This window comes from Scylla paramamosain, chromosome 10 (assembly GCF_035594125.1).
Source record: "Scylla paramamosain isolate STU-SP2022 chromosome 10, ASM3559412v1, whole genome shotgun sequence".
Taxonomy (NCBI): domain Eukaryota; kingdom Metazoa; phylum Arthropoda; class Malacostraca; order Decapoda; family Portunidae; genus Scylla; species Scylla paramamosain.
The window spans coordinates 27,091,185-27,114,431 of NC_087160.1; the positions used below are offsets into that span (position 1 = coordinate 27,091,185).

A 23,247-nucleotide genomic window follows, 5' to 3' on the forward strand; every position below is an offset into this window, starting at 1 on the left:
AAAGTTTTTGAATCTATCCTCAACAGGAAGATTCTTGAACATTTATCACTTCACAATCTTCTGATCACCAGTACGGGTTCCGTCAAGGCCGCTCTACTGGTGATCTTCTGGCTTTCCTTACTGAGTCTTGGTCATCCTCTTTTAGAGATTTTGGTGAAACTTTTGCTGTTGCCTTGGACATATCAAAAGCTTTTGATAGAGTCTGGCACAAAACTTTGATTTCCAAACTACCCTCCTACGGTTTCTATCCTTCTCTCTGTAACTTCAGCTCAAGTTTCCTTTCTGACCATTCTATTGTTGCTGTGGTAGACGGTCACTGTTCTTCTCCTAGATCTATTAACAGTGGTGTTCCTCAGGGTTTTGTCCTGTCACCCTAACAGGTGACAGGACAGGAATCATTCCAGGATGTTGCATCTCTAGCTGTCTTCTACCGCTATTTTCATGCTAACTGCTCTTCTGATCTTGCTAACTGCATGCCTCCCCTCCTCCCGCGGCCTCACTGCACGAGACTTTCTTCTTTCTCTCACCCCTATTCTGTCCATCTCTCTAACGCAAGAGTTAACCAGTATTTTCAATCATTCATCCCTTTCTCTGGTGAACTCTGGAACTCCCTGCCTGCTTCTGTATTTCCACCTTCCCATGACTTGAATTCCTTCAAGAGGGAGGTTTCAAGACACTTATTCATCAATTTTTGACTACTGCTTTGACTCTTTTATGGGACTGGCATTTATTGGATTTTTGTTGCCCTTGGCCATTGTCCTTCCTATATAAAAAAAAAAATAAATCAATAAAAAAAAGCATTTCTGACGAATTTCATTGACAAAATGTGTCTTAGAATTGGTTGTGCACATATGTAATACTGTACATCACCCTTTTTACACCAATGTCCAGTAAATGATGATAATTAGAATTAGTAAAACATGCAATATCTGGACATTCCGTGCATGAATTAGGACAGATATTGGAGGGATGAATGTAATTGATTCACAACTGCTCTCCATTCATCCATACCACTGGCAACTACTAATTCTTGCTCCATAAACATCCTTCTTGCATATCATGCCCTTGTTACTCTGTCCATCAACTCTAATTCTAGTTATTATATTTAAATATATGATAAATATAATGCATTCATGCGATCTGGAAAACAAATGTTCAGGAAAATGCTGCACAATGACTATAATGTCTATCTGCATAATCTTGTAGCTATTTCAATAACTCTTAGTTTCCTAAAGTCCTTCATCAAGTCAATTAACAAGGGAAGATAGCAATCGGTACTACTTCATACTCCTAAGTAGAAATTGAATGCAATCATAGGATGCTGGAGCCTTAATTCTATACACCTAAAAGGTTCACACATACATAATCACATCATGAGGCCAAAGCCATGATTCTGATAAGTAAAAAAACAAAGTGAAACCCAAACCAAGCAGAAGCCAGTCATTTTTCATCACAGCAGTCAAAAACTTGTACTAGAAAAGGGATCTATTGCCATTTCTTTTACCAGTTTCACAAAACATACCATTTTGATAAATATCCACTGTTGCAACATCATTAAATCAGTCAGTCAAATAATTCTATTTAAATTACTATTATCATTACTTTATCATATTTCACATATTTTACAATAGCTGATTATTCATTACTATTGCTTTGCTATCATTTTGCTGTGCAACAGCTGTGCATCAGTAACTCTAGTGTAGTAAAAACTATTATGGAAATCATCTAAATGCGTGTAAAGAGCATGTCAGAAGTGCACAGTGAAAATTTAAGAGGAAGGCCACTCCTGGAGTGAATGAACTGTGTGAAGACAGCACTGAATGAGAGAGGAATAACTGAACAGCAAGTAAGAATGTAGGAGGTACTGTATTTTATGGCTTATGAGACACACTTTTCTCCTAAAAAAATACCATGAGAAATACCCATATGTCTTCCAAGATAATGCTGTGGGTTAGCTTGGGTAGTTATTCAATTCAGCCTCTCATATGATATAATCTCAGTAACTAGCTCTTTCAAGTATTTTGAATACCACAAGACATTCAAATCAACTAATATGGTTACCATGCTGTGGAGAGAGAGAGAGAGAGAGAGAGAGAGAGAGAGAGAGAGAGAGAGAGAGAGAGAGAGAGAGAGAGAGAGAGAGAGAGAGAGAGAGAGAGAGAGAGAGAGAGAGAGAGAGAGAGAGAGAGAGAGAGAGAGAGAGAGAGAAATGTATATAAGTGTATACAGTATCCTGCATCTGCTCTGGTCTAAGGATTGAAATAGATGTCAGGTAATGAATGGCCTCATTATGAAGCAGCAGGGGTAAACCAGTGTCTGTTGCTGAGCCTTGCTGTGGTGGTATGTGGCCAGCTGTACTATGCATAAACTCCTGGGGTATAGCATAGTGGCAACAATTGTTACAACTAGTGTTAATCTGGGACATTTAAGCTGACTTATGCAAAGCATCTAATAATGCTTGACATTAATGCTTATATTCTTTAACTTTTAAAGTCTTTACACTTATTTACCTTAGTAATAACAAATATAAAAATATTTTGTTGAAGTTTATTTAATACAATTTTTGTAACTTTGACTGTAGCTTACACATTCATGTAAAGGAAAGACAAAGTAATGCTAATTTTGTGTGTGTTGCATTTTCTCCCAATGTAGCAGTGCCATGTAACATTCTTTGACTTATGAACAACTAAATAAAAAGATAAAAGTTACATTGTTACAATGCTCATCTCTGTTCATCATACATTATTTTGTTACTCAAGTATGGCTTGATAAGCATATTTCTATCTTGTTTGGGTAAGCTGAAACAGCCTGCATTTGAAACAAACTTACTTTAAGGCTGATAACATTTCAATAAATACTGTCTGGACATTTTTTTTTTTTATTAATATTCTTTTTATCTATATTTGGCCTTGTGTGTATGCATAAACATGAATATACAAGTAATGGATGCTATGCTGTAAAACACCTCATCCAGTTTTGGGTGATTCTTCCCGATGCTTCTTTCTTTGCCATGATTTGTAACAAATATTTAGCTATAACTGCACTGCATAACATTATGTAATTGCATCTGTTAAATAAATCAGTAGTAAAACAATAAAATGAATTGATTACCATCAAAGCTGGCTTTATCTCCCTCAGTAGTTCATCAGTGCCATACTTTCTTCTCTCCTCTTTAATGACTTAGTAGCTTCATAGAGCCTTCCTTTCCTGCTTCCTTTCTTAAGAATGCACAATAATACATGGATTTCTTTACTGGTCAAGTGTATAAATCTGATTGGGTTCCTTTAATTCATCTGTTACTATTGTCACAATAACACTCATGGTCATAACTCATAACTTGGAACTAGAAGCAACTAGAGACTGCACAGTCTCTAGTTGCTTCATGTACAGGTCTAGATTCCTGAGCTCCTTCCAAACTACATAATTCAAATTTCTGTTGGATTTATGCTCAAAACTTTAACCAATGACAAAAAATTCTAACAAAAATGACAACACAAGTCCAAAGATGTGATAAGTTGAAAGATGAGCTAGCAAGCTTCTCAGCTTGAAGAGATTTGAAGCTGTCTATCAAAATGTATAAAAACCAATATCATTAATCCACCAGTACATAAAAACAAAAGACCTTTATTTATTTATTTATTTATTTATTTTTATTTATTTATTTTATTTCTTTTTATTTATTTTTTTTCAGTATTTCTCAGATAACATCGTCCAATGACAATTGGACAATTGTCACTGTAGCTATCCTTCCAACCACTGGTAATGTCTAAATCCTGCAAGATTCAGTTAACCAACAAGCAAAATGTTCTTCAGGTAGTGTGTGTGTGTGTGTGTGTGTGTGTGTGTGTGTGTGTGTGTGTGTGTGTGTGTGTGTGTGTGTGTGTGTGTGTGTGTGTGTGTGTATATATATATATATATATATATATATATATATATATATATATATATATATATATATATATATATATATATATATATATATATATATATATATATATATATATATATATATATATACACACACATTTCAGAGGCATTTCTATTAAAAAAAAAGATAAACTAAAAATTCTTTGAGACACTCTTGATAATTTCATGTGGCACGATCAGTTTGCATGCTCCTTTCACATAAGATGAGAAAACTGGTACTAGAAATTTCACCTGCTTTCTTGGTTTTATCTTAGACAGTCACAGAGGTTCATTAGTGAATATTGTGCCTGCTTAAGGGAAACATTTATGGCTGTCATTAATATGAATCTAAATGTTATAAATAATTCTGTGGACCTTTTTGTACTTGATTATTGTTTATCTTAAATTTATATTTTCAAAGTTTCCCAGCTTTTACCTTCTACCCTCCTCAGAACACAACACAAGGTTGTTAGAATAATATTTCTATTATATCATATTTCTATTACGAGGTAGCTTTCCTTAATTTCTTATATATAACTGGCAATGTAATCATTACAAGTAGTGAAGGCATTACAGGGAGGCAATTCGACCTGACTTGGAAGGGTCATTAAGGCCATACCTCAAAAAATATTACACAATAATAAGACCATGGGCATGTTCCTTAAAAATTATATTTCTAAAAATAAAGAATTCTCTACATAAATGATTATTTGTATTTTCAATTTTTCACTTCATCTTATTATCAAAAGAAATCTGTGAATAAACAGAGGTATTTTATAATAAACTGTTTATAACTTCAAAGGCTAATGCAAGTCTAAATACATCCACCATGCTAGGATCCAACTAAATACAAAATAAAAGATAAAATGGAAAATATTTCCATCACATTAAATGGTCTCACCTTGGATGATGGTTCCCAGACTTCCTTGAGAATACGTTGCTGTGATCCATACCAGATTAGCTAGGACACAGCAGGAGAGAGAACCACTGATAAGCTACACAAAAAAATAAAAATGCACAAAAAAAAAAGATGCCTGAAACTGTCAAACATGACAACAAAGCTCCCAAGTTGTGCTTCACATGAATAATCTTTACTAAGGCTCAACTTAAGAGTCCAGTACTAACTGAATGAAAGATAGTGAAACATTACTTTGAGAGCTCTTGTCACACAAAAGATCAATTACAACCAATTAAAACAAGGATAGGGTATTTGGGGCTCTTGACTATCAACACAAACTAGACAATTTTGAGTCCATAACACTTTTTTTGTCATTGACTTTGTGACTGGGGAAGATAAGATACTACAAGTCAAAGATTCCTTGAACTAAAGATTTATACGATTAAAGATTTATATGATGTAAGTATATCAAATGTATATTTGCATGGAAGCTCATGACTGAGTTTCATTTGGATAAACTAGTGCTTTTGAAATCCACTTATTTTCTATGGATAGGTGGAAAGAATAATGCTGCCATTATATGACAAGTGTAAGGGATCCTGCAAAAGACTGAAAACTCCCTTCTTCTGTATTTCTATTCCTAAAGGCAATGTATGACTTTATATCTCAGCTGTTCCCCTGCAAAGGGATGTTAAAATGACCTACAGGTAGATTATTCATAATCCAGAAATCAGTCAGGTGTTAATATAACTAATGGAATGAGTAATAAATGTGTATACTCAAGTAATAATGCAGATGCTAAAACACTGGACCATGGGATGACTCTTTCACTTGAAATGAATACAGTGGGGATCATGGAAGTAGGCATGAGTCAGTTGCGTGTCTGCTTTCCTGGCGCATTCAGAAATGTACCCCCTAAACCATAAGAGTAAAGGGTAGCAGGAAGAGAGACAAACTGGCAACTCTTACATGTCAGAGGGCTACACCTGGGTGGGAACTGAGATGCCAGTGATTATTTATTTGTGGCAGCAGGTTGTTATTTGTTGTCCACTCCTGTGACTTTTTTAGTTTTTGTGACTGATCCTTTCTGCATCCATAGTTTGATCAAGTGACAATGGGGCATAACCCTGACTTGTCCAAGGAAGCCTTGACACATATATAAATGCTCCATAAGGCTGGTCACAGTGTGAAGAGAATACATGGAGAGACTGGACCAGTCAAACAAAGCGTGCAACTTTGGATTGTCATGATGCTCCTGACACCAAAGTTCTGGTCCAACTTAAGAAGCCCGGTCCTTCATATAAGTTCTCAAATAAAACTTTAAATGCTATCAGCAGCCAGTTCAAGATCAAATCAAATCCGACAGCTCACAAACTTTAAGAAATAAACCCAGAACTTCTCTCTACAGTCTGTGAGGACCATGTCTTGGTGCATGAAGAAAAAGCTCAACTTTCCCCCCATGTTGCTGCATCAAAGCCAATGCTAAATCCTAAACAAAAAACATGACTGCGAGACTTTTGCTCGCACATTATGATAAAATTTATACAAAGAATCTTTGACTATTGAAGTATCCACAACAAACTATCTGCACAAATTAAATAAATCAGGCATGCAATCACACCAATTAAGGGGAAAAATGGTCATTCAAACTCATTAGTCTTCAAAAAGCCATGTCTCAAATTGTAATGCATAATCCCTACACTGCGGCACAAAGTAATGCAGAATCATAACATTCCAGACATTTATAGGCTACTAATGCACAACACAGGGCTACCCTTTGTGGGAAATGGGAACCACTTCTTGAGCCCTAATCTAAAAGGGACTTGAATAACTTATAACTAAGCCTTTCACAATAAAAAGTAAATTCAATTAAATCTCAATTTGTTATGAAAATGTATCTCTAAAACAAAAGTCTCTTAACTTCATTATTATAGCTAAGAAGTTGCCTCAGCAAGGAAGGCATTCAAGTATATCCAAAACAAGTCTGTTTCTACTTATATGATACAAAGAAGAATATGAGTGAGAAGTAACAGTTTGGAAAAGCTGCACATCACAATAGTCAAATATAAATGTGGTGCCCCGTGGTAAAGTCAGGCAAGTGACACATGTGTTGAAACTGAGTTACTTCATGCATAGGACAGGCCAACTCAAGCTCTTATGTGATGTAACCAACATATTCTGAAAGTCCAATGGATAAATTCAGTTTGAATGTAATAAAAAACTAAATATTTTTTTCCACTCATGAACAGCACAGCAAGATATTCTGTGCTAGAGAAGTGCTAAGATAAAAAAATGCAAGAGATTAAGGTGTATCATCACCTTCCAGCCAATGACAGTGTGAATGAGTGACTTGGCAGCCTTAGTCTTGTTACGTCCATAATGCTAACCAGAGGGCTCCTCACTTTTGATATAATTTTTCTAAAATGTTTTTTTGCAATCAAAGTTGATAGTAACTTCATCAACACCAGGAGCGTGAAATAGCCTAGAAATTTGTAGCAATAAGGAAATAAACTCAGTCAAGAGTAGCTATGTCCTGCACTCACATAGCCTTGGTATATTAGGCTATAATGATAAATGCAATATTCAGAATCAAGATCTTACATAACCTAGGTTTTCTACCTGTCAAAGGCATCCAGAAACAAAGTCACAGAATATATTTTGTCTTTAATTCTAAATTCCTGTCAACATCAAAACTTGCAATACGAGCAGTACTAATCACTTAGACACCCAGATAACACACACTTAATGCTGGCATTTACTTATTGTTTTACTATAAGCTTCATTATGATGACTACAACATTTGTATCATATTTCACCTTATTAAGATCAGCAATAGGAACAGAAAATCCCTTTCAATAGTTTTGAGGCAACAGCCAAGTATGGCCTTACTTCAGCAACCAGGGCTGAAGCAAGGTACCTAAGTATGCACATGGCTTGGAACAAAGTGAAACCTCCAAACATTTCTTCCTTTTTTTCTTTCTTTCTTTATTTATTTTTTATTTATTTATTATTTTTTTTACCTGTGTCGCTTACATTGTTTCACTAGGGGGCACCACAAATACTACTATATTCAATGAGTTGCTTCTTGTTTTTTACAAAAACTAAATGAATGTGAAATAAATGTAAAAAAATATAATGGTTCATTTCCACATTTTCTGAAGACCGCTAAAACATGAAATGGAGCATGTAAGGAGAGAGAGAGAGAGAGAGAGAGAGAGAGAGAGAGAGAGAGAGAGAGAGAGAGAGAGAGAGAGAGAGAGAGAGAGAGAGAGAGAGAGAGAGAGAGAGAGAGAGAGAGAGAGAGAGAGAGAGAGAGAGAGAGAGAGAGAGAGAAAAAATTTTTTTCAGCAGTCAGCAGGTAAATATGAGGTAGGATACCAGGGAGATGAACAACAATCCGGTAAGGTGAATTCCAATGGAATAAATACACAACCATTCAGGGGAGTAAGGGAGAGGCTAATGACATGGTAGTCTTACTGTGGATGGAAAAGTTATTGCTGTAAGGCACCACAGAAGAATGTGAATAAAATTGTGAAACAAAATTCCACTCATCTCATTTCCCATCATGCAATTCTGCATTAAAACAAAACTAGCATAAAAAAATATGAAGCTTAGATTTTGACACACAATGTACCAAAAAATCTGATTTTCTTCTACTCTTAAATAAATCAAAATTAGGCTTCAAATGTGGACTTACATTAGTTTGTCTGCTGGAGTCAAAAGAGCGCTCAGAACAAACACTGGAAGTTTCACTGTCATTGTCAGATTGGTCCTCAAAGGCTTTTGTATACATTTTTCTGTTTGGTGAACGCTGGAACAGAGAACACATATGGAATATATGGCAATTTGATTACAATAAAAGCTTAAAATAATATTAAGAATTAACATACTAAAAAAATTATGCACTCACAAAGGCACAAATAAATACAATAAATAAATATATATGTATGTATACAGTGGAACCTCAGTCTTCAAACTTAATTAGCTCCTAAATGCCATTCAAAATCTGAAATGTTTGAAAACTGGAACTATTTTCCCCATAGGAATCAATGCAAAATTAAATAATCCGTTCTCAGATACACATCCATCATGTCTTAGTGGGTAATGACTGACACTCCCACTGCTAAGATGGCCGCTCCACATCATCTCCAGCTTAGAAATTTTTTTTATCCAGAAAGGATATATTGAATGAACTTAGTGACACAGCAAAAGATATTGTTCAGACTTTAGACCATGCAGACATTCTCTTTGTCTCTGATCATGTGAGGCAAGCCTTATTGAGTGACACAGACAGGAGCAATGCACTCACCGCCAAAATGAAGGTGATCATAGCACTTAGACATCTTGCTGCTGGGAAAAGCCACTGGGAAAATGCAGTTGTGCAGTAGTGATGGGGTTATGAGTCATAGAGAGGCCCACAGGTGGCTCGGGATTATTCCTGAGCACTGAACTTGTTTGTTTAACGTCGAGGTTATTCAACAGGATCAGATTTAACTTATTTCAAAGATTGAATTACTGTCTTACTCTCTGTGTCTCCTCCAATATAAAAATGAAGGAAATATTTATAGAAACTATAAATTAGTAATAAATGGCAGCTTTTGCTATGTCTTGTAGCATTTGAAATCAAGTAACCTTGTTCGAAAACCGAATTATGGTATGGCAACTGAAGCAATTGTGAGTTAAAATTTTTGTTTGAAAACCAAGTTGTTAAAAAAGGGAGATGTTCAGTAACTGAAGTTCCACTGTGTATATATATATATATATATATATATATATATATATATATATATATATATATATATATATATATATATATATATATATATATATTGTGTGTGTGTGTTATATAGCTAATGCACTAAAACTACCTTAAGCTTTAGACAGCCAACTAGATATAGTTGCAATATGTATTTTCTACAATATACATTATGACCTGATTTTTCCTTGTTTTAACTATCAATAGATGCTAAAAGCTTTTTATTTCAAGATGTCTAATACACAGGTGAGCCTCAGCAAACCTCTGTACAATCTTCAGTTGTGTCAAAATGGATACTGCCAGACCAGTGCTTTCAATATTAATAAAATATTCTTATTTAACACCTGCATTGATTATGTTCTCAATGTTATGTTTAAAAAATTACCTGTACATTACAAAGACAATTCATGAAAATATTTTTTTACAAATAAACTTTCATTTGTATTATTTGCATATAACCATAATGATTAAGTGAATAATTTCTAAATTCTATAGAATATATATAATATCCTGTTTCAGTGGCTATATCATTTAGATTGTAATAATTACCAAATTAAAAATCTGCTTAGGAGACAGCAATGGTTAAATAACTGTTAATCCATTAATGACAAAATCAATTAATCTTAAATGAGGTGAGCAAAGAAGGGAATCCATAAGGTTTGCTGCTGGCCATTAGAGTCACATGACTGGCTTTTAGTATGAATAGTTTTAAAGTTACTGTGCTGAATAGGTTGCCTGGAGTTCAGTGCAATCTTTCCAAAATAGTTATACCAACAATTATATCAGACTCTGAGCATCTACATCAACAGTGACTAGAAAAAAAATAATGGAAATTTCATTGAGTTTATCAGTCATAACAGACTTACAAATTTTTAAGTAATCAGTTAAAATAAAACACAAATCATACAAAATTATTATGCAAAATTATTCAAGCATCTCTAAAGTAAATGGACTTAATAATCATAATATTCTTATAACCAGTTGTTCACCATGGGTTCATGTCATCAAAATTAAACAGTAATTTGTGTAGAAAACTCAGAAATTAGAGGCACTAGTTATAATTAATACCTTACTTATTTGGTAGTAACACCCCATCACTGTACCACAACATCTAAACATACTATATCAATGCAGTAAAGAGCGATATGGTTAAACAGTCTACTTAAAATTAAGAGGATGATAAAACAAAAAACAAAAAAGATATGCATTCCAGCATGAAATTATAATTCATATATCAAAACCAGTACTGCTTTTGTAAATTTGATAGATCTTATTGATAAAGCAAGAGCAAAGAATACTGCTTCAAAACTAATTGTTGTAATTCTCAACACAAAAAGGAAGAATAGGTAAGAATACAGTCTCTCACACTACACAGCAAATGCAATGTTGAAATATAATGAGAAATGTTACTGTTGAACTTATTTTGTGTATAATTCTATGCTACGTAAAATATTATAAGCCCAAATAACAAGATTCACATAAATATTTGCAGTGCTCCATGTATAAAAGTATTCATAATATTTACTTCTCTGCCTGATACATACATGAGTGGTGGAATGCTGCAGAGTCCCAGTGGACTGCAGGAAAACAATTTTTGTTAAAATAATACTTGAAGTATACTAATCAAATCAATTCTGAAACCTTCCCATGCTACAGATATCAACAAGGTATAGTGCATTTCCTCTTTATTATAGAGGATATGTAGAAAAACAAGTAGCATACAACTACCTATGTACATACCATTACACCAGTAAACAATGTATAAAGATTTAGGGAGCAGAAAAATTTTCTAGTAAATCTCACCAATATGTGATACTTATTTGAAGAAATTTCTGTATTAATGTTATCAGAAACACATAATTATTTCCATAAAATTCAGTAGCTTGTAATATGTAAGTATAATAGACAAAAAAAAACTATTAATATGCATATAATAAAATCCCAAGATCATCCTTAAAAAAAAAGCTGTCAAGACAAGGACTTTTCAAAAGGAAAAGTAGTCCTTGAGACAGTCACTCACCAGAACTCCTCCTGGTGGTAGGCTCACCAGGGCATCAGCCAGAGCACTTTCTGCTTCCCGACTCTGCTGCAAAATTTTCTGTGCCATCACCTGCCGTGACTTGACAGGCACTTGGGGAGGCATTTCTGATGCACCTAAAAAGATATTTTGTTCAGTTTTAGCTTGGTTAATATACCCATAATCTGAGCTAAGCTTGTGATGTTTCATCTATTAAATGTAAGAGAAACTGACATTCACCCTTGACATTAGTCCAATCTATTTATCTGTAAACAGGTGACCTCTTTAAAAAGGGATAGCCAAGACAAGATGTCATGCCTTTTGTTGTAGGAATAAAAACAAAAATGAAGGAATCTATCTTAGAGAGGAAAAATAAATGAAGTGTAAAGGAAAACACAAAGGAAAACACTCACCAGAGATTGACCTTGACCGGCATTTGGAGGGAGATATTCCACTGAGTGCACTGTAGCGGGTAGGTGATGGTTCCCTTGAGGTACCAGTAGAGCGGGGAATCCCACTCCTGCGTCTGGTGCGCCCCATGGTACCAGAATCACCAGGTGATGCATATGTTTGATAGCTGAGCCGTGATGAGGGAGACCCACTACGACTGCCAGCTGTGATGGCAAAGAGGGCTTGCATTTACATAGCTGTATTTAACAAGCTGAGACAGTAAAGAAGATCTATATTTCTACCATACCATCTCCATATTTACTAATATCCAACTTTTCCTTAGTCATGAATATTTCTTTCTCATCCAGATTAATCCAAACTTCTTTGTTTCTGTAAGAAAAGATATACTCTCTTGGATCATCAGACATTGTAAAACGCGGTTAATTATCCTCCTCAAAATACTCCCACGTCTATTTACTACCAAATAAGAAACTGTCTAAATATATACTCTGCCAACCTTCATCCATATGTCTACCAACAGTTTCTCTATATATGAGTATTCCAGAATGACATCTATATATAGACTCAGCTGTAAATCTGAAGACACATAATATCTACATATACAAATATGAATATACATTTCAAACTATATTTAAGATGAGAGGTTTGGAACAGCATCCCCTTGATGTATGTAGTCTTGCTTATGTATGTATGTATGTATGTATGTATGTATGTATGTATGTATGTATATATATATATATATATATATATATATATATATATATATATATATATATATATATATATATATATATATATATATATATATATATATATATATATATATATATATATATATATATATATATATATTCCCATCTGATCTGTTACTTTGTTTAACTGTAACAACTAGATTCAAGAGAAAGGGAATGGACTGATGACAAGGATAAGAGAAAAAAGATGAAGACTACAGCTGACAAGTGGATAAATTACAAAGACCATATGAAGAAAAAATGACTGAATTATTGCTGAGCTCCTTTTTGATAATAGCAGCACTGAAACAACAAAAGATATACTATACAGCTCCTGGAGGAAAAAGAAAAAAACTACAAGGAAAAGGGAGTGATATTTGAGAAAACAAGAGCTCTTTTCTGACAATAGTAGCACTGAAACAACAAAAGATACACTAAACGACTCCTGAGAAGAAAAAGAGAAAACTATAAGGAAAAGTGAGTGATATTTGAGAAAAAGAGAGAGAGAGAGAGAGAGAGAGAGAGAGAGAGAGAGAGAGAGAGAGAGAGAGAGAGAGAGAGAGAGAGAGAGAGAGAGAGAGAGAGAGAGAGAGAGAGAGAGAGAGAGAGCACATCAAGAAGGTACTCCTTTTTTTTTTTTTTTTTTTTTTTTTTTTTATGTAGGAAGGATACTGGCCAAGGGCAACAAAAATCTAATAAAAAAAATGCCCACTGAAATGCCAGTCCCTAAAAGGGTCAAAGCAGTGGTCAAAAATTGGTGGATAAGTGTCTTGAAACCTCCCTCTTGAAGGAATTCAAGTCATAGGAAGGTGGAAATACAGAAGCAGGCAAGGAGTTCCAGAGTTTACCAGAGAAAGGGATGAATGATTGAGAATACTGGTTAACTCTTGCGTTAGAGAGGTGGACAGAATAGGAGTGAGAGAAAGAAGAAAGTCTTGTGCAGCGAGGCCGCGGAAGGAGGGGAGGCATGCAGTTAGCAAGATCAGAAGAGCAGTTAGCATGAAAATAGCGGTAGAAGACAGCTAGAGATGCAACATTGCGGCGGTGAGAGAGAGGCTGAAGACAGTCAGTTAGAGGAGAGGAGTTGATGAGACGAAAAGCTTTTGATTCCACCCTGTCTAGAACAGCAGTATGAGTGGAACCCCCCAGACATGTGAAGCATACTCCATACATGGACGGATAAGGCCCTTGTACAGAGTTAGCAGCTGCGGGGGTGAGAAAAACTGGCGGAGACGTCTCAGAACACCTAACTTCATGGAAGCTGTTTTAGCTAGAGATGAGATGTGAAGTTTCCAGTTCAGATTATAAGTAAAGGACAGACCGAGGATGTTCAGTGTAGAAGAGGGGGATAGTTGAGTGTCATTGAAGAAGAGGGGATAGTTGTCTGGAAGATTGTGTCGAGTTGATAGATGGAGGAATTGAGTTTTTGAGGCATTGAACAATACCAAGTTTGCTCTGCCCCAATCAGAAATTTTAGAAAGATCAGAAGTCAGGGCGTTCTGTGGCTTCCCTGCGTGATATGTTTACCTCCTGAAGGGTTGGACGTCTATGAAAAGACGTGGAAAAGTGCAGGGTGGTATCATCAGCATAGGAGTGGATAGGACAAGAAGTTTGTTTTAGAAGATCATTAATGAATAATAAGAAGAGAGTGGTGACAGGACAGAACCCTGAGGAACACCACTGTTAATAGATTTAGGAGAAGAACAGTGACCGTCTACCACAGCAGCAATAGAACGGTCAGAAAGGAAACTTGAGATGAAGTTACAGAGAGAAGGATAGAAACCGTAGGAGGGTAGTTTGGAAATCAAAGCTTTGTGCCAGACTCTATCAAAGGCTTTTGATATGTCCAAGGCAACAGCAAAAGTTTCACCAAAGTCTCTAAAAGAGGATGACCAAGACTCAGTAAGGAAAGCCAGAAGATCACCAGTCGAGCGGCCTTGACGGAACCCATACTGGCGATCAGATAGAAGGTTGTGAAGTGATAGATGTTTAAGAATCTTCCTGTTGAGGATAGATTCAAAAACTTTAGATAAGCAGGAAATTAAAGCAATAGGACGGTAGTTTGAGGGATTAGAGCGGTCACCCTTTTTAGGAACAGGTTGAATGTAGGCAAACTTCCAGCAAGAAGGAAAGGTAGATGTTGACAGACAGAGCTGAAAGAGTTTGACTAGGCAAGGTGCAAGCACGGAGGCACAGTTTCGGAGAACAATAGGAGGGACCCCATCAGGTCCATAAGCCTTCTGAGGGTTTAGGCCAGCGAGGGCATGGAAAACATCATTACGAAGAATTTTAATACGAGGCATGAAGTAGTCAGAGGGTGGAGGAGAGGGAGGAACAAGCCCAGAATCGTCCAAGGTAGAGTTTTTAGCAAAGGTTTGAGCAAAGAGTTCAGCTTTAGAAATAGATGTGATAGCAGTGGTGCCATCTGGTTGAAGTAGAGGAGGGAAAGAAGAAGAAGCAAAGTTATTGGAGATATTTTTGGCTAGATGCCAGAAATCACGAGGGGAGTTAGATCTTGAAAGGTTTTGACATTTTCTGTTAATGAAGGAGTTTTTGGCTAGTTGGAGAACAGACTTGGCATGGTTCCGGGCAGAAATATAAAGTGCATGAGATTCTGGTGAAGGAAGGCTTAAGTACCTTTTGTGGGCCACCTCTCTATCATGTATAGCACGAGAACAAGCTGTGTTAAACCAAGGTTTAGAAGGTTTAGGACGAGAAAAAGAGTGAGGAATGTACGCCTCCATGCCAGACACTATCACCTCTGTTATGCGCTCAGCACACAAAGACGGGTCTCTGACACGGAAGCAGTAGTCATTCCAAGGAAAATCAGCAAAATACCGCCTCAGGTCCCCCCAACTAGCAGAGGCAAAACGCCAGAGGCACCTTCGCTTAGGGGGATCCTGAGGAGGGATTGGAGTGATAGGACAAGATAAAGATATGAGATTGTGATCGGAGGAGCCCAACGGAGAAGAAAGGGTGACAGCATAAGCAGAAGGATTAGAGGTCAGGAAAAGGTCAAGAATGTTGGGCGTATCTCCAAGACGGTCAGGAATACGAGTAGGGTGTTGCACCAATTGCTCTAGGTCATGGAGGATAGCAAAGTTGTAGGCTAGTTCACCAGGATGGTCAGTGAAGGGAGAGGAAAGCCAAAGCTGGTGGTGAACATTGAAGTCTCCAAGAATGGAGATCTCTGCAAAAGGGAAGAGGGTCAGAATGTGCTCCACTTTGGAAGTTAAGTAGTCAAAGAATTTCTTATAGTCAGAGGAGTTAGGAGAGAGGTATACAGCACAGATAAATTTAGTATGAGAATGACTCTGTAGTCGTAGCCAGATGGTGGAAAACTCGGAAGATTCAAGAGCGTGGGCACGAGAGCAGGTTAAGTCATTGCGCACATAAACGCAGCATCCAGCTTTGGATCGAAAATGAGGATAGAGAAAGTAGGAGGGAACAGAAAAGGGGCTACTGTCAGTTGCCTCAGACACCTGAGTTTCAGTGAGGAAAAGAAGATGAGGTTTAGAAGAGGAGAGGTGGTGTTCTACAGATTGAAAATTAGATCTTAGACCGCGAATGTTGCAGAAGTTAATGAAGAAAAAGTTGAGGGGGGTGTCAAGACACTTAGGGTCGTCGACGGAAAGGCAGTCCGACCTGGGGACATTTATGGTCCCCTCCCCAGATGGGGACTCCGAGGCTGGTGTAGGAGTCGTCCTGCAAAGGTTAAGCCTTCAACCAGAGCCAGAACCACAACCAGCAGCCCTCTGTAGCATGTCCTCGGAGCAAAATGCAAGAGGAGGCTCTAGGTCTGCTGAAAGGGTTATCAAAGGTTTTTAGTAATATTTCATGTCAGAATTTTGAGAAATTGGCAGAGGCTTGCCTCCAATTATGCTGACATCTGGAGGTTTTACTGTCTTCAAGAGCTCTTGGTCATTCAGTACATAAGACAGCTACTTTGCCAGAGTGCATGCTGATACTCACGCTGGGACTGTGAAACACCACCCCGACTCCTGGACCGGCCCATGCGGTCTGGGGAGGTAATGGAGCTGATGGGCGGATGATCGGACGTTTTTCTTGGACGTGCTGTAGTAAAGATTCCAACCAAACATTAAACAAATGATAACTCACATCTTAACATGAGAAAAAATTTAAGAATATAGTATTACAGTAAGTCAAGTTATATAAAACAATTTCATTATGAAAAATATTTCAAGTCTAATGAAAGGTTTTACTGAGAAATTAAACAGTTTCTCACTACATATTGCAAGTTCTGTGATATTTCTCAAACTCAAGTGTAATACATTAAATAAATGTGAAAATATATTGATTTCTACTTGAATTATTCATATTCATGACAATAATATATTGCAAGAACTTCTGATAAAAAAAAAGCATTGAATTAAATAAGCTAAACTAATAAACACATCAAGAAAAACATATTTTTCCACTGCAGATGAGTTACTGACTGCACTGGCTGATTGTATATATACTATTGTACCTCTCACAATCTAGCTATGTGTGATTAGACCACCCACTACTGATGGGTTATTTGTAATCATTGTTTTCACTACCTCAAAATCACAAGATTTCTGATACATACTTTATTGTATGTATTTCCAATAGCACAGCTGCATACCTTGCAATGACACATTGCTCCATTCATTGCCTAATCACTTCCAACATTTAAAATATGCTCATATGCTTCATGCAGGTGCAATCCATGTGTTAGAACAATATGTAACTGTGTGGAAGACAACCTAGCACAATGGGTATTCTGCACTAATTAACATAACTTCAATAGTATGACTAGGTGAAGGTGATGATTAGAGATTCAAATTTTTATAACCTTCTGCTTGTTAAATAATGGGATTTTTTCTTATTTTGAATAAATAAAATGATCTTATTAGAGTTTGATGTGTATTATATGCAAGATGCATCTTGCATATAATACACATTATTATTAATGAGGCTCTGAAGCCCTGTTTAAATGAAACTTCTTTTTTATGTAACAGAGATCAATGGAGGGGAAAAAAATAATGAGGGAGGGAGGGAGGGAGGGAGGGAGGGAGGGAGGGAGTGTGTGTGTGTGTGTGTGTGTGAGGGAGAGAGGGGGAAAAAAAAATCAAATGCCATTCCAAAAAGAAGTTATGAGGTGTGGAAAATAACATCTTCAATACATTCTTATACCACTAATTTCACTGATGTATTATAAATTTCACAGGAATATTATTTGTATGAAACAATGATATTCTCCTTGAAGGAGGGTTACCAAGCACACTTTTCAGGATTTAGGAAAGGCAGTGTAAACTGTAGTGAGGATTCTTTATAAATGACAACTTTATGAAACAATTTGAGTATGACAAGCACACACAAGCTTAAGCTTTAATATTGCACTTCATTCTCATTTTTTGTAACTAACATATCAATATTTCAAATTAGATAATAACAACACACAAAAATCATATTATGCAACATGAAAGCTTACAATTATCATTCAGCTTCAAGCATTAGCAGTTGGCTTAGTATCTCAAACTTCATGTATCAATATGCTATGTAGCAAAAACCTATTTCTGAGATAATTATACAAAAGTGACATCTTGCGAATATAAAGTTTAAGAAAAAAAAGTCATATGTGTAACAGTAATTTTCATGTAGTACTTAATTTTTTAGTTATTCATTTATTTACATTTATGCCAAAATGTTCAGTATTCAAATGATCTTGCCTATTATATCATTAAACTTCTTGTGTGTGTGTGTGTGTGTGTGTGTGTGTGTGTGTGTGTGTGTGTGTGTGTGTGTGTGTGTGTGTGCATATGATGTGTGCATCAAGTTCATGCTCTGTCATAATAAGGCTGGTCAAAGTTTTGCATTCACAATTTACTTGATACTACTCACCTTTATCCTCTCCTTCAGGTCCTACATGAGAACAAGAAGTAAGATGGTCACCTTTAATAATGCAACAATACTACAAAGGAAGCTATGACCAAAGTCTACACTCCAATTTTATTTTGAAGCAAGACACCCTTGTGATGTGAGTTATCATGACTCCTTTCTTCAGTCTTGTCAAAGAAGCCATGACAACGTATTTTTTGTGGACAATGTGCATGACTGTTTCAGAACTTTGTGTACTTTTATGCATTTTGAACTGAATTAAGTTATTTCTTAAGGAAAACATTTCTGCTTGTAGTATTCTAAAACTTCATTACCTACCATGCAGACATGCATATCTTACTACTTTGATTACTATTAAAGTTAGTAATATTACATATAGACTGAATTTCACTTTCGAAGCCTGACTGAAAAATCACCTTAAAATAAAACAAATTCAGTAAAAGAGAAAAAATGAAAATAATAAATAAATATCTAAATAACCAATTAATCAACTGGTTAATTAATTAATTAATCAATAAATAAGAAATAAGGTTGTATCAAATATATAAACAAATGGGATGAATTTGAATAAAAGCTTTTAGAATAATATTTGAGAATCAAACTTGTTAACTGGTAGATATAAGACTGCTGAATATATCCATGAATCAGTAAATGCATAAAAAGCTAAGCTTTCATTAGAGCCAAGTTCCTTGTGTTGCATCAAGGAATTCAGTACAATAACTGGTCAGAAAATTTAAATACCATCTTGTTTTCATTTATCTAATCAACAAATATATCTTTGCAGGCTAACATCCCTGCGCAGGGACATGATCAGTTCTGAGGTGAACTAATGGCACTTATTACATTATGTCTTTAGGGTGTTAGAGTTAGAAGGAATGAGACTTTCATGAAATTACTTACGTAGTGACGCCCCAGAGCCCACCTTGAGCCTCTGGGCTTGGGCGTACTGTGAACGAGCCTGAGCCCGCCGGGCAGCCTGTAGGTCAATGGCACTGTTGGATCGGAAGTTGGAGGTGGGTGTGACAGGGGAGGCTGAAGACTCTTGTGGTCGATGTGAGGCAGGAGTAGGGATAGCAGATCGCTGGATGCTGGTGTGTGACGGCCTAGAGAACTGTCCCGAGAGATTCTCAGTGCTCCCTGCAGTGGAGGGTGACCTTGCCCAGCCAGTGCGACCTCCACCAACTGATAAAGTCCCATGGGAAGGCAATATCCACACGCCCATCATGGAGTTGGTATTACCAATGTACAGTTGATGATGGTAACGGGCACAGTCGCACAACACCCAGGAACACACACAAGCCAGAGTGTTGATGTTGAGGCAGGAAGGAATGTGGGAACAAGCAAAGGCCAAGCATCAGCAGTGAATCAAATGCCTGCTACATACTATCACTAGAGGACTAAATAACAAAACACAACTAAATAATTCTTGACAACTACAAAACCCAATCATGCGATGGCTTGCTAACTTGAAAATATAAATAAAATTTTCTAAATGTGAGATAGTCCTGTCACTAGTAAAATTATATGTGCTCAAACATGCAAAAATTTTATAAAATGTGAATGACAATATGAGTCTTGCAGCAAAATATAACAAATACTAGGAAGTCATTTAAAATTTAGTATAACAAGAAAAATGTTTTATGACCATAAACACATGAGGATCAGTAATGGTTATATGGATTATATATGCTAGGATGTAAGTAAGGGTAATTCTGACTCTTTTCCTTGGAGGAAAAAAAAAGGACTTGCCTTATGATGAATTGCTGCAAGAATCTTATGAAGATGCTCCTATTCATGTAAGTTCCTGGCCGTACCATTTTGCCTGCTACTGATTCCCTTTCCTTACCTCCAAGTCAAGCTAGGTGACAACACCCCTGCTCTTTGCACACCATCAACAAACTGTACAACTTCCTCAATGAGACAAACTACAAAGTCTCTTTCATGCCTGAGGTGTTAGCCACATCAATATAATTTAGCCATAGAAAGCTATATATCAGAATACTAATTCCTAGGGAATCAAGGATAGTTTCTCAAATCCACTAAAATTATTCATAGGTTCCATTCTTTTTGAAATATATATGATGTGACTTTCCTCCTTTACTTTCCATACTTGTGTGCAAATCACCACCAGGCCAGGAATTGTATAAATCCCAGTACTTTGGTTCTTGCCTCGCCAATAACAACTGCTTCCTACCTTGTTTACTCTGTGAGCCATGAAGAGACTGGGATGAAGAGGAGTTTGACATGCCCATCTCACCCTGGAGCATCTTCTTGTAACTAGGGTCAAGAGAATTTAGCAACTTGTCTGCTTCTTCTTTGAAGTGATCCGCAAAGCCCCAATAAGCTCTGTAATATTATGAATACATATGATGTTACTTTACTATATCTAATAAAGTAAGCTTTTCTGATAGCTACATACATACATACATACATACATACATACATATACATTCTGTACAGAAAATTAGTGAACTGATTAATTGAATTTTTCAGTTCATGGCTAAGAATGAGTTAACTTGTAATGTGAAATCTCTGCTAGCTGATCTGTTGGCAACAATGATGTCTTGGCAACACTGGCAAGGCAGCTGTGCTCAGTTGCTTTGTGAGGCCCACAAGGTGAGATTTTGGTTAATGTGTTAATTTGTGCCTCACCATTTCTTTTTTGTTTGTTGTGTGACATTTGATGTGTGCATATCCCAGTGTGATGGGGGGAGAGGGTTACTACAAGAGAACATAACAGCTGTGATTGCCTTGTACAAGGCAGGCATTCCAGTAAAGTAGATAGACAAGACTTCCCCAGATTTAAAATATGCTTCTATCGTTACTCACTTCCTTGAGAATGCCCGTGCCTCAGGGTCAGCATCAGTGATTCCTTTCTTTATGCTTTCAGACAGGATGACAATGTGCTTCTCCATGGAGTGTGTGGGCCAAGTGTGGACCAACTGATCGAGCACCTCACACAACACTTTCCGAATTTCTCGGTTTTTGCTGCTCAGCTCTCGCAGGAGGATGGGGATCAGCTTGTGGTGGTGGGTGTTTTGTATGATGAAACGAATTGTGACAATTCCAGATGATGCCATGATCTGGAAAAGTGAGAGGTTTAGTAATTTCACAAATGGAATGGAATGGAATGGAATGGAGAGAGAGAGAGAGAGAGAGAGAGAGAGAGAGAGAGAGAGAGAGAGAGAGAGAGAGAGAGAGAGAGAGAGAGAGAGAGAGAGAGAGAGAGAGAGAGAGAGAGAGAGAGAGAGAGAGAGAGAGAGAGAGAGAGAGAGAGAGAGAGAGAGAGAGAGAGAGAGAGAGACTTTACATAAAGGTAAATAATACAAGTTTTGTGTCCAAATGGAAACACTGAAAGTCAAATAGAAAATTAATAGCAATATACATTAACATTTTTTTAAATACTGACCTTAGCACTATTTGGGATTAAATTAATTAAGCTTGGAAGAAGAGTCTCACAAAGGTGGTCCACTTTATGGTGTAGTTCCTGAGACATGTAGGCCACCGTGACACATGCCTCTCGTACCACTTGTGACCTGCCCAGAGAAATGCAAGATTGCGCCATGGCAGAAATTGGTCAGAGAAAGTAAATAAATTGGTGACTACCTTCACCATCATAATGTATAATTTATGTATTTTGCAACCATACATATTTCACTGTCTACATATTGTTTTTATGAATTCCAAAGATTAATGCAGTTTAACAAGAATTTAACTTCCTTAACTAAATAACCTATGTAACTATTGTCTTTAATGGCACTTCCTCCACAAACTGATGTAAAATATCCAGTATCAGTAATGACAACAATGATGATGACTGGACCATTAAAAATTTTGAGAGAAGCAAGAAGGCACAAAAGTAACTCTTACCTGAGATCCTTGATGGAAAGCTGCATGGCTGGTTCCAGCAGCCTTAGGTGAGGGTAGAACTCCTCATAACTTCCAGCACCAGCTATGATTAAACTCCTAATCTTTTTGAGCTGCAAAACATCATGCATTTATTAAGTACTGATACTGTCACTTCTTTATGTGTACCATTATGAGTGCTTGGTCATTCGATACACATTATCAACACAAAGAGCAAATACTCACAGCATCCACTCTTTTATCCCAGTCGTTGCTTTGACTTGCTATAACTTCTCGCACTTTCGTTAGTGTATCCTCTAGTTCCTTGTGGGAGTATATGGTGACCTTTGGCACATCCTCAAACAGTGCAAAGAAAGAGGCTTCGTCCACTGCTCCTGCTGCAGCTGTAATGATTGGGGTTGTGATGTAATGAAGTACCTGCTTTAAACCAAGTGAAAGTAAGTTTAAGCCTCACAGGTTCACAATGCTGTCATGTTCTCATGGCTATGCATAGTGGAACAATGCTCTAGATCAGCCAATTAAAGGTTCTGCAGTATATTATTCATATGCAGACATGCACTTTTTATGGCATTCATTTTGGCATATTTACTCTCTCTCTCTCTCTCTCTCTCTCTCTCTCTCTCTCTCTCTCTCTCTCTCTCTCTCTCTCTCTCTCTCTCTCTCTCTCTCTCTCTCTCTCTCTCTCTCTCTCTCTCTCTCTCTCTCTCTCTCCTCTCAAAAGTATAGATGTCCTTCATTCTAAAGAAGAAGAACAAGAACAAGAACAACAAGGAGGAGG

The 23,247-nt window shown here is 36.7% G+C and overlaps 1 protein-coding gene across 12 annotated transcripts in view; it reads right to left on the minus strand.

Annotated features, from left to right (window-relative positions):
* LOC135104457 (CLIP-associating protein 2-like) overlaps positions 1-23,247 on the minus strand; it is a 114,391-nt gene that overhangs the window by 22,804 nt on the left and 68,340 nt on the right. For 9 of the 12 annotated variants that reach the window (XM_064011914.1, XM_064011915.1, XM_064011916.1 and 6 more), the window contains 12 exons: positions 22,695-22,852; positions 22,473-22,582; positions 22,012-22,138; positions 21,432-21,685; positions 20,797-20,948; positions 19,503-19,784; positions 18,606-18,626; positions 16,692-16,793; positions 11,991-12,191; positions 11,581-11,714; positions 8,502-8,615; positions 4,808-4,867 (listed from right to left, as the gene is read on the minus strand). In XM_064011914.1, coding sequence (XP_063867984.1) covers positions 4,808-4,867; positions 8,502-8,615; positions 11,581-11,714; positions 11,991-12,191; positions 16,692-16,793; positions 18,606-18,626; positions 19,503-19,784; positions 20,797-20,948; positions 21,432-21,685; positions 22,012-22,138; positions 22,473-22,582; positions 22,695-22,852 — 1,715 coding nt within the window. The remainder of the gene's footprint in view (positions 1-4,807; positions 4,868-8,501; positions 8,616-11,580; positions 11,715-11,990; positions 12,192-16,691; positions 16,794-18,605; positions 18,627-19,502; positions 19,785-20,796; positions 20,949-21,431; positions 21,686-22,011; positions 22,139-22,472; positions 22,583-22,694; positions 22,853-23,247) is intronic. The other 3 variants (XM_064011920.1, XM_064011917.1, XM_064011925.1) reach the window with 3 other exon arrangements.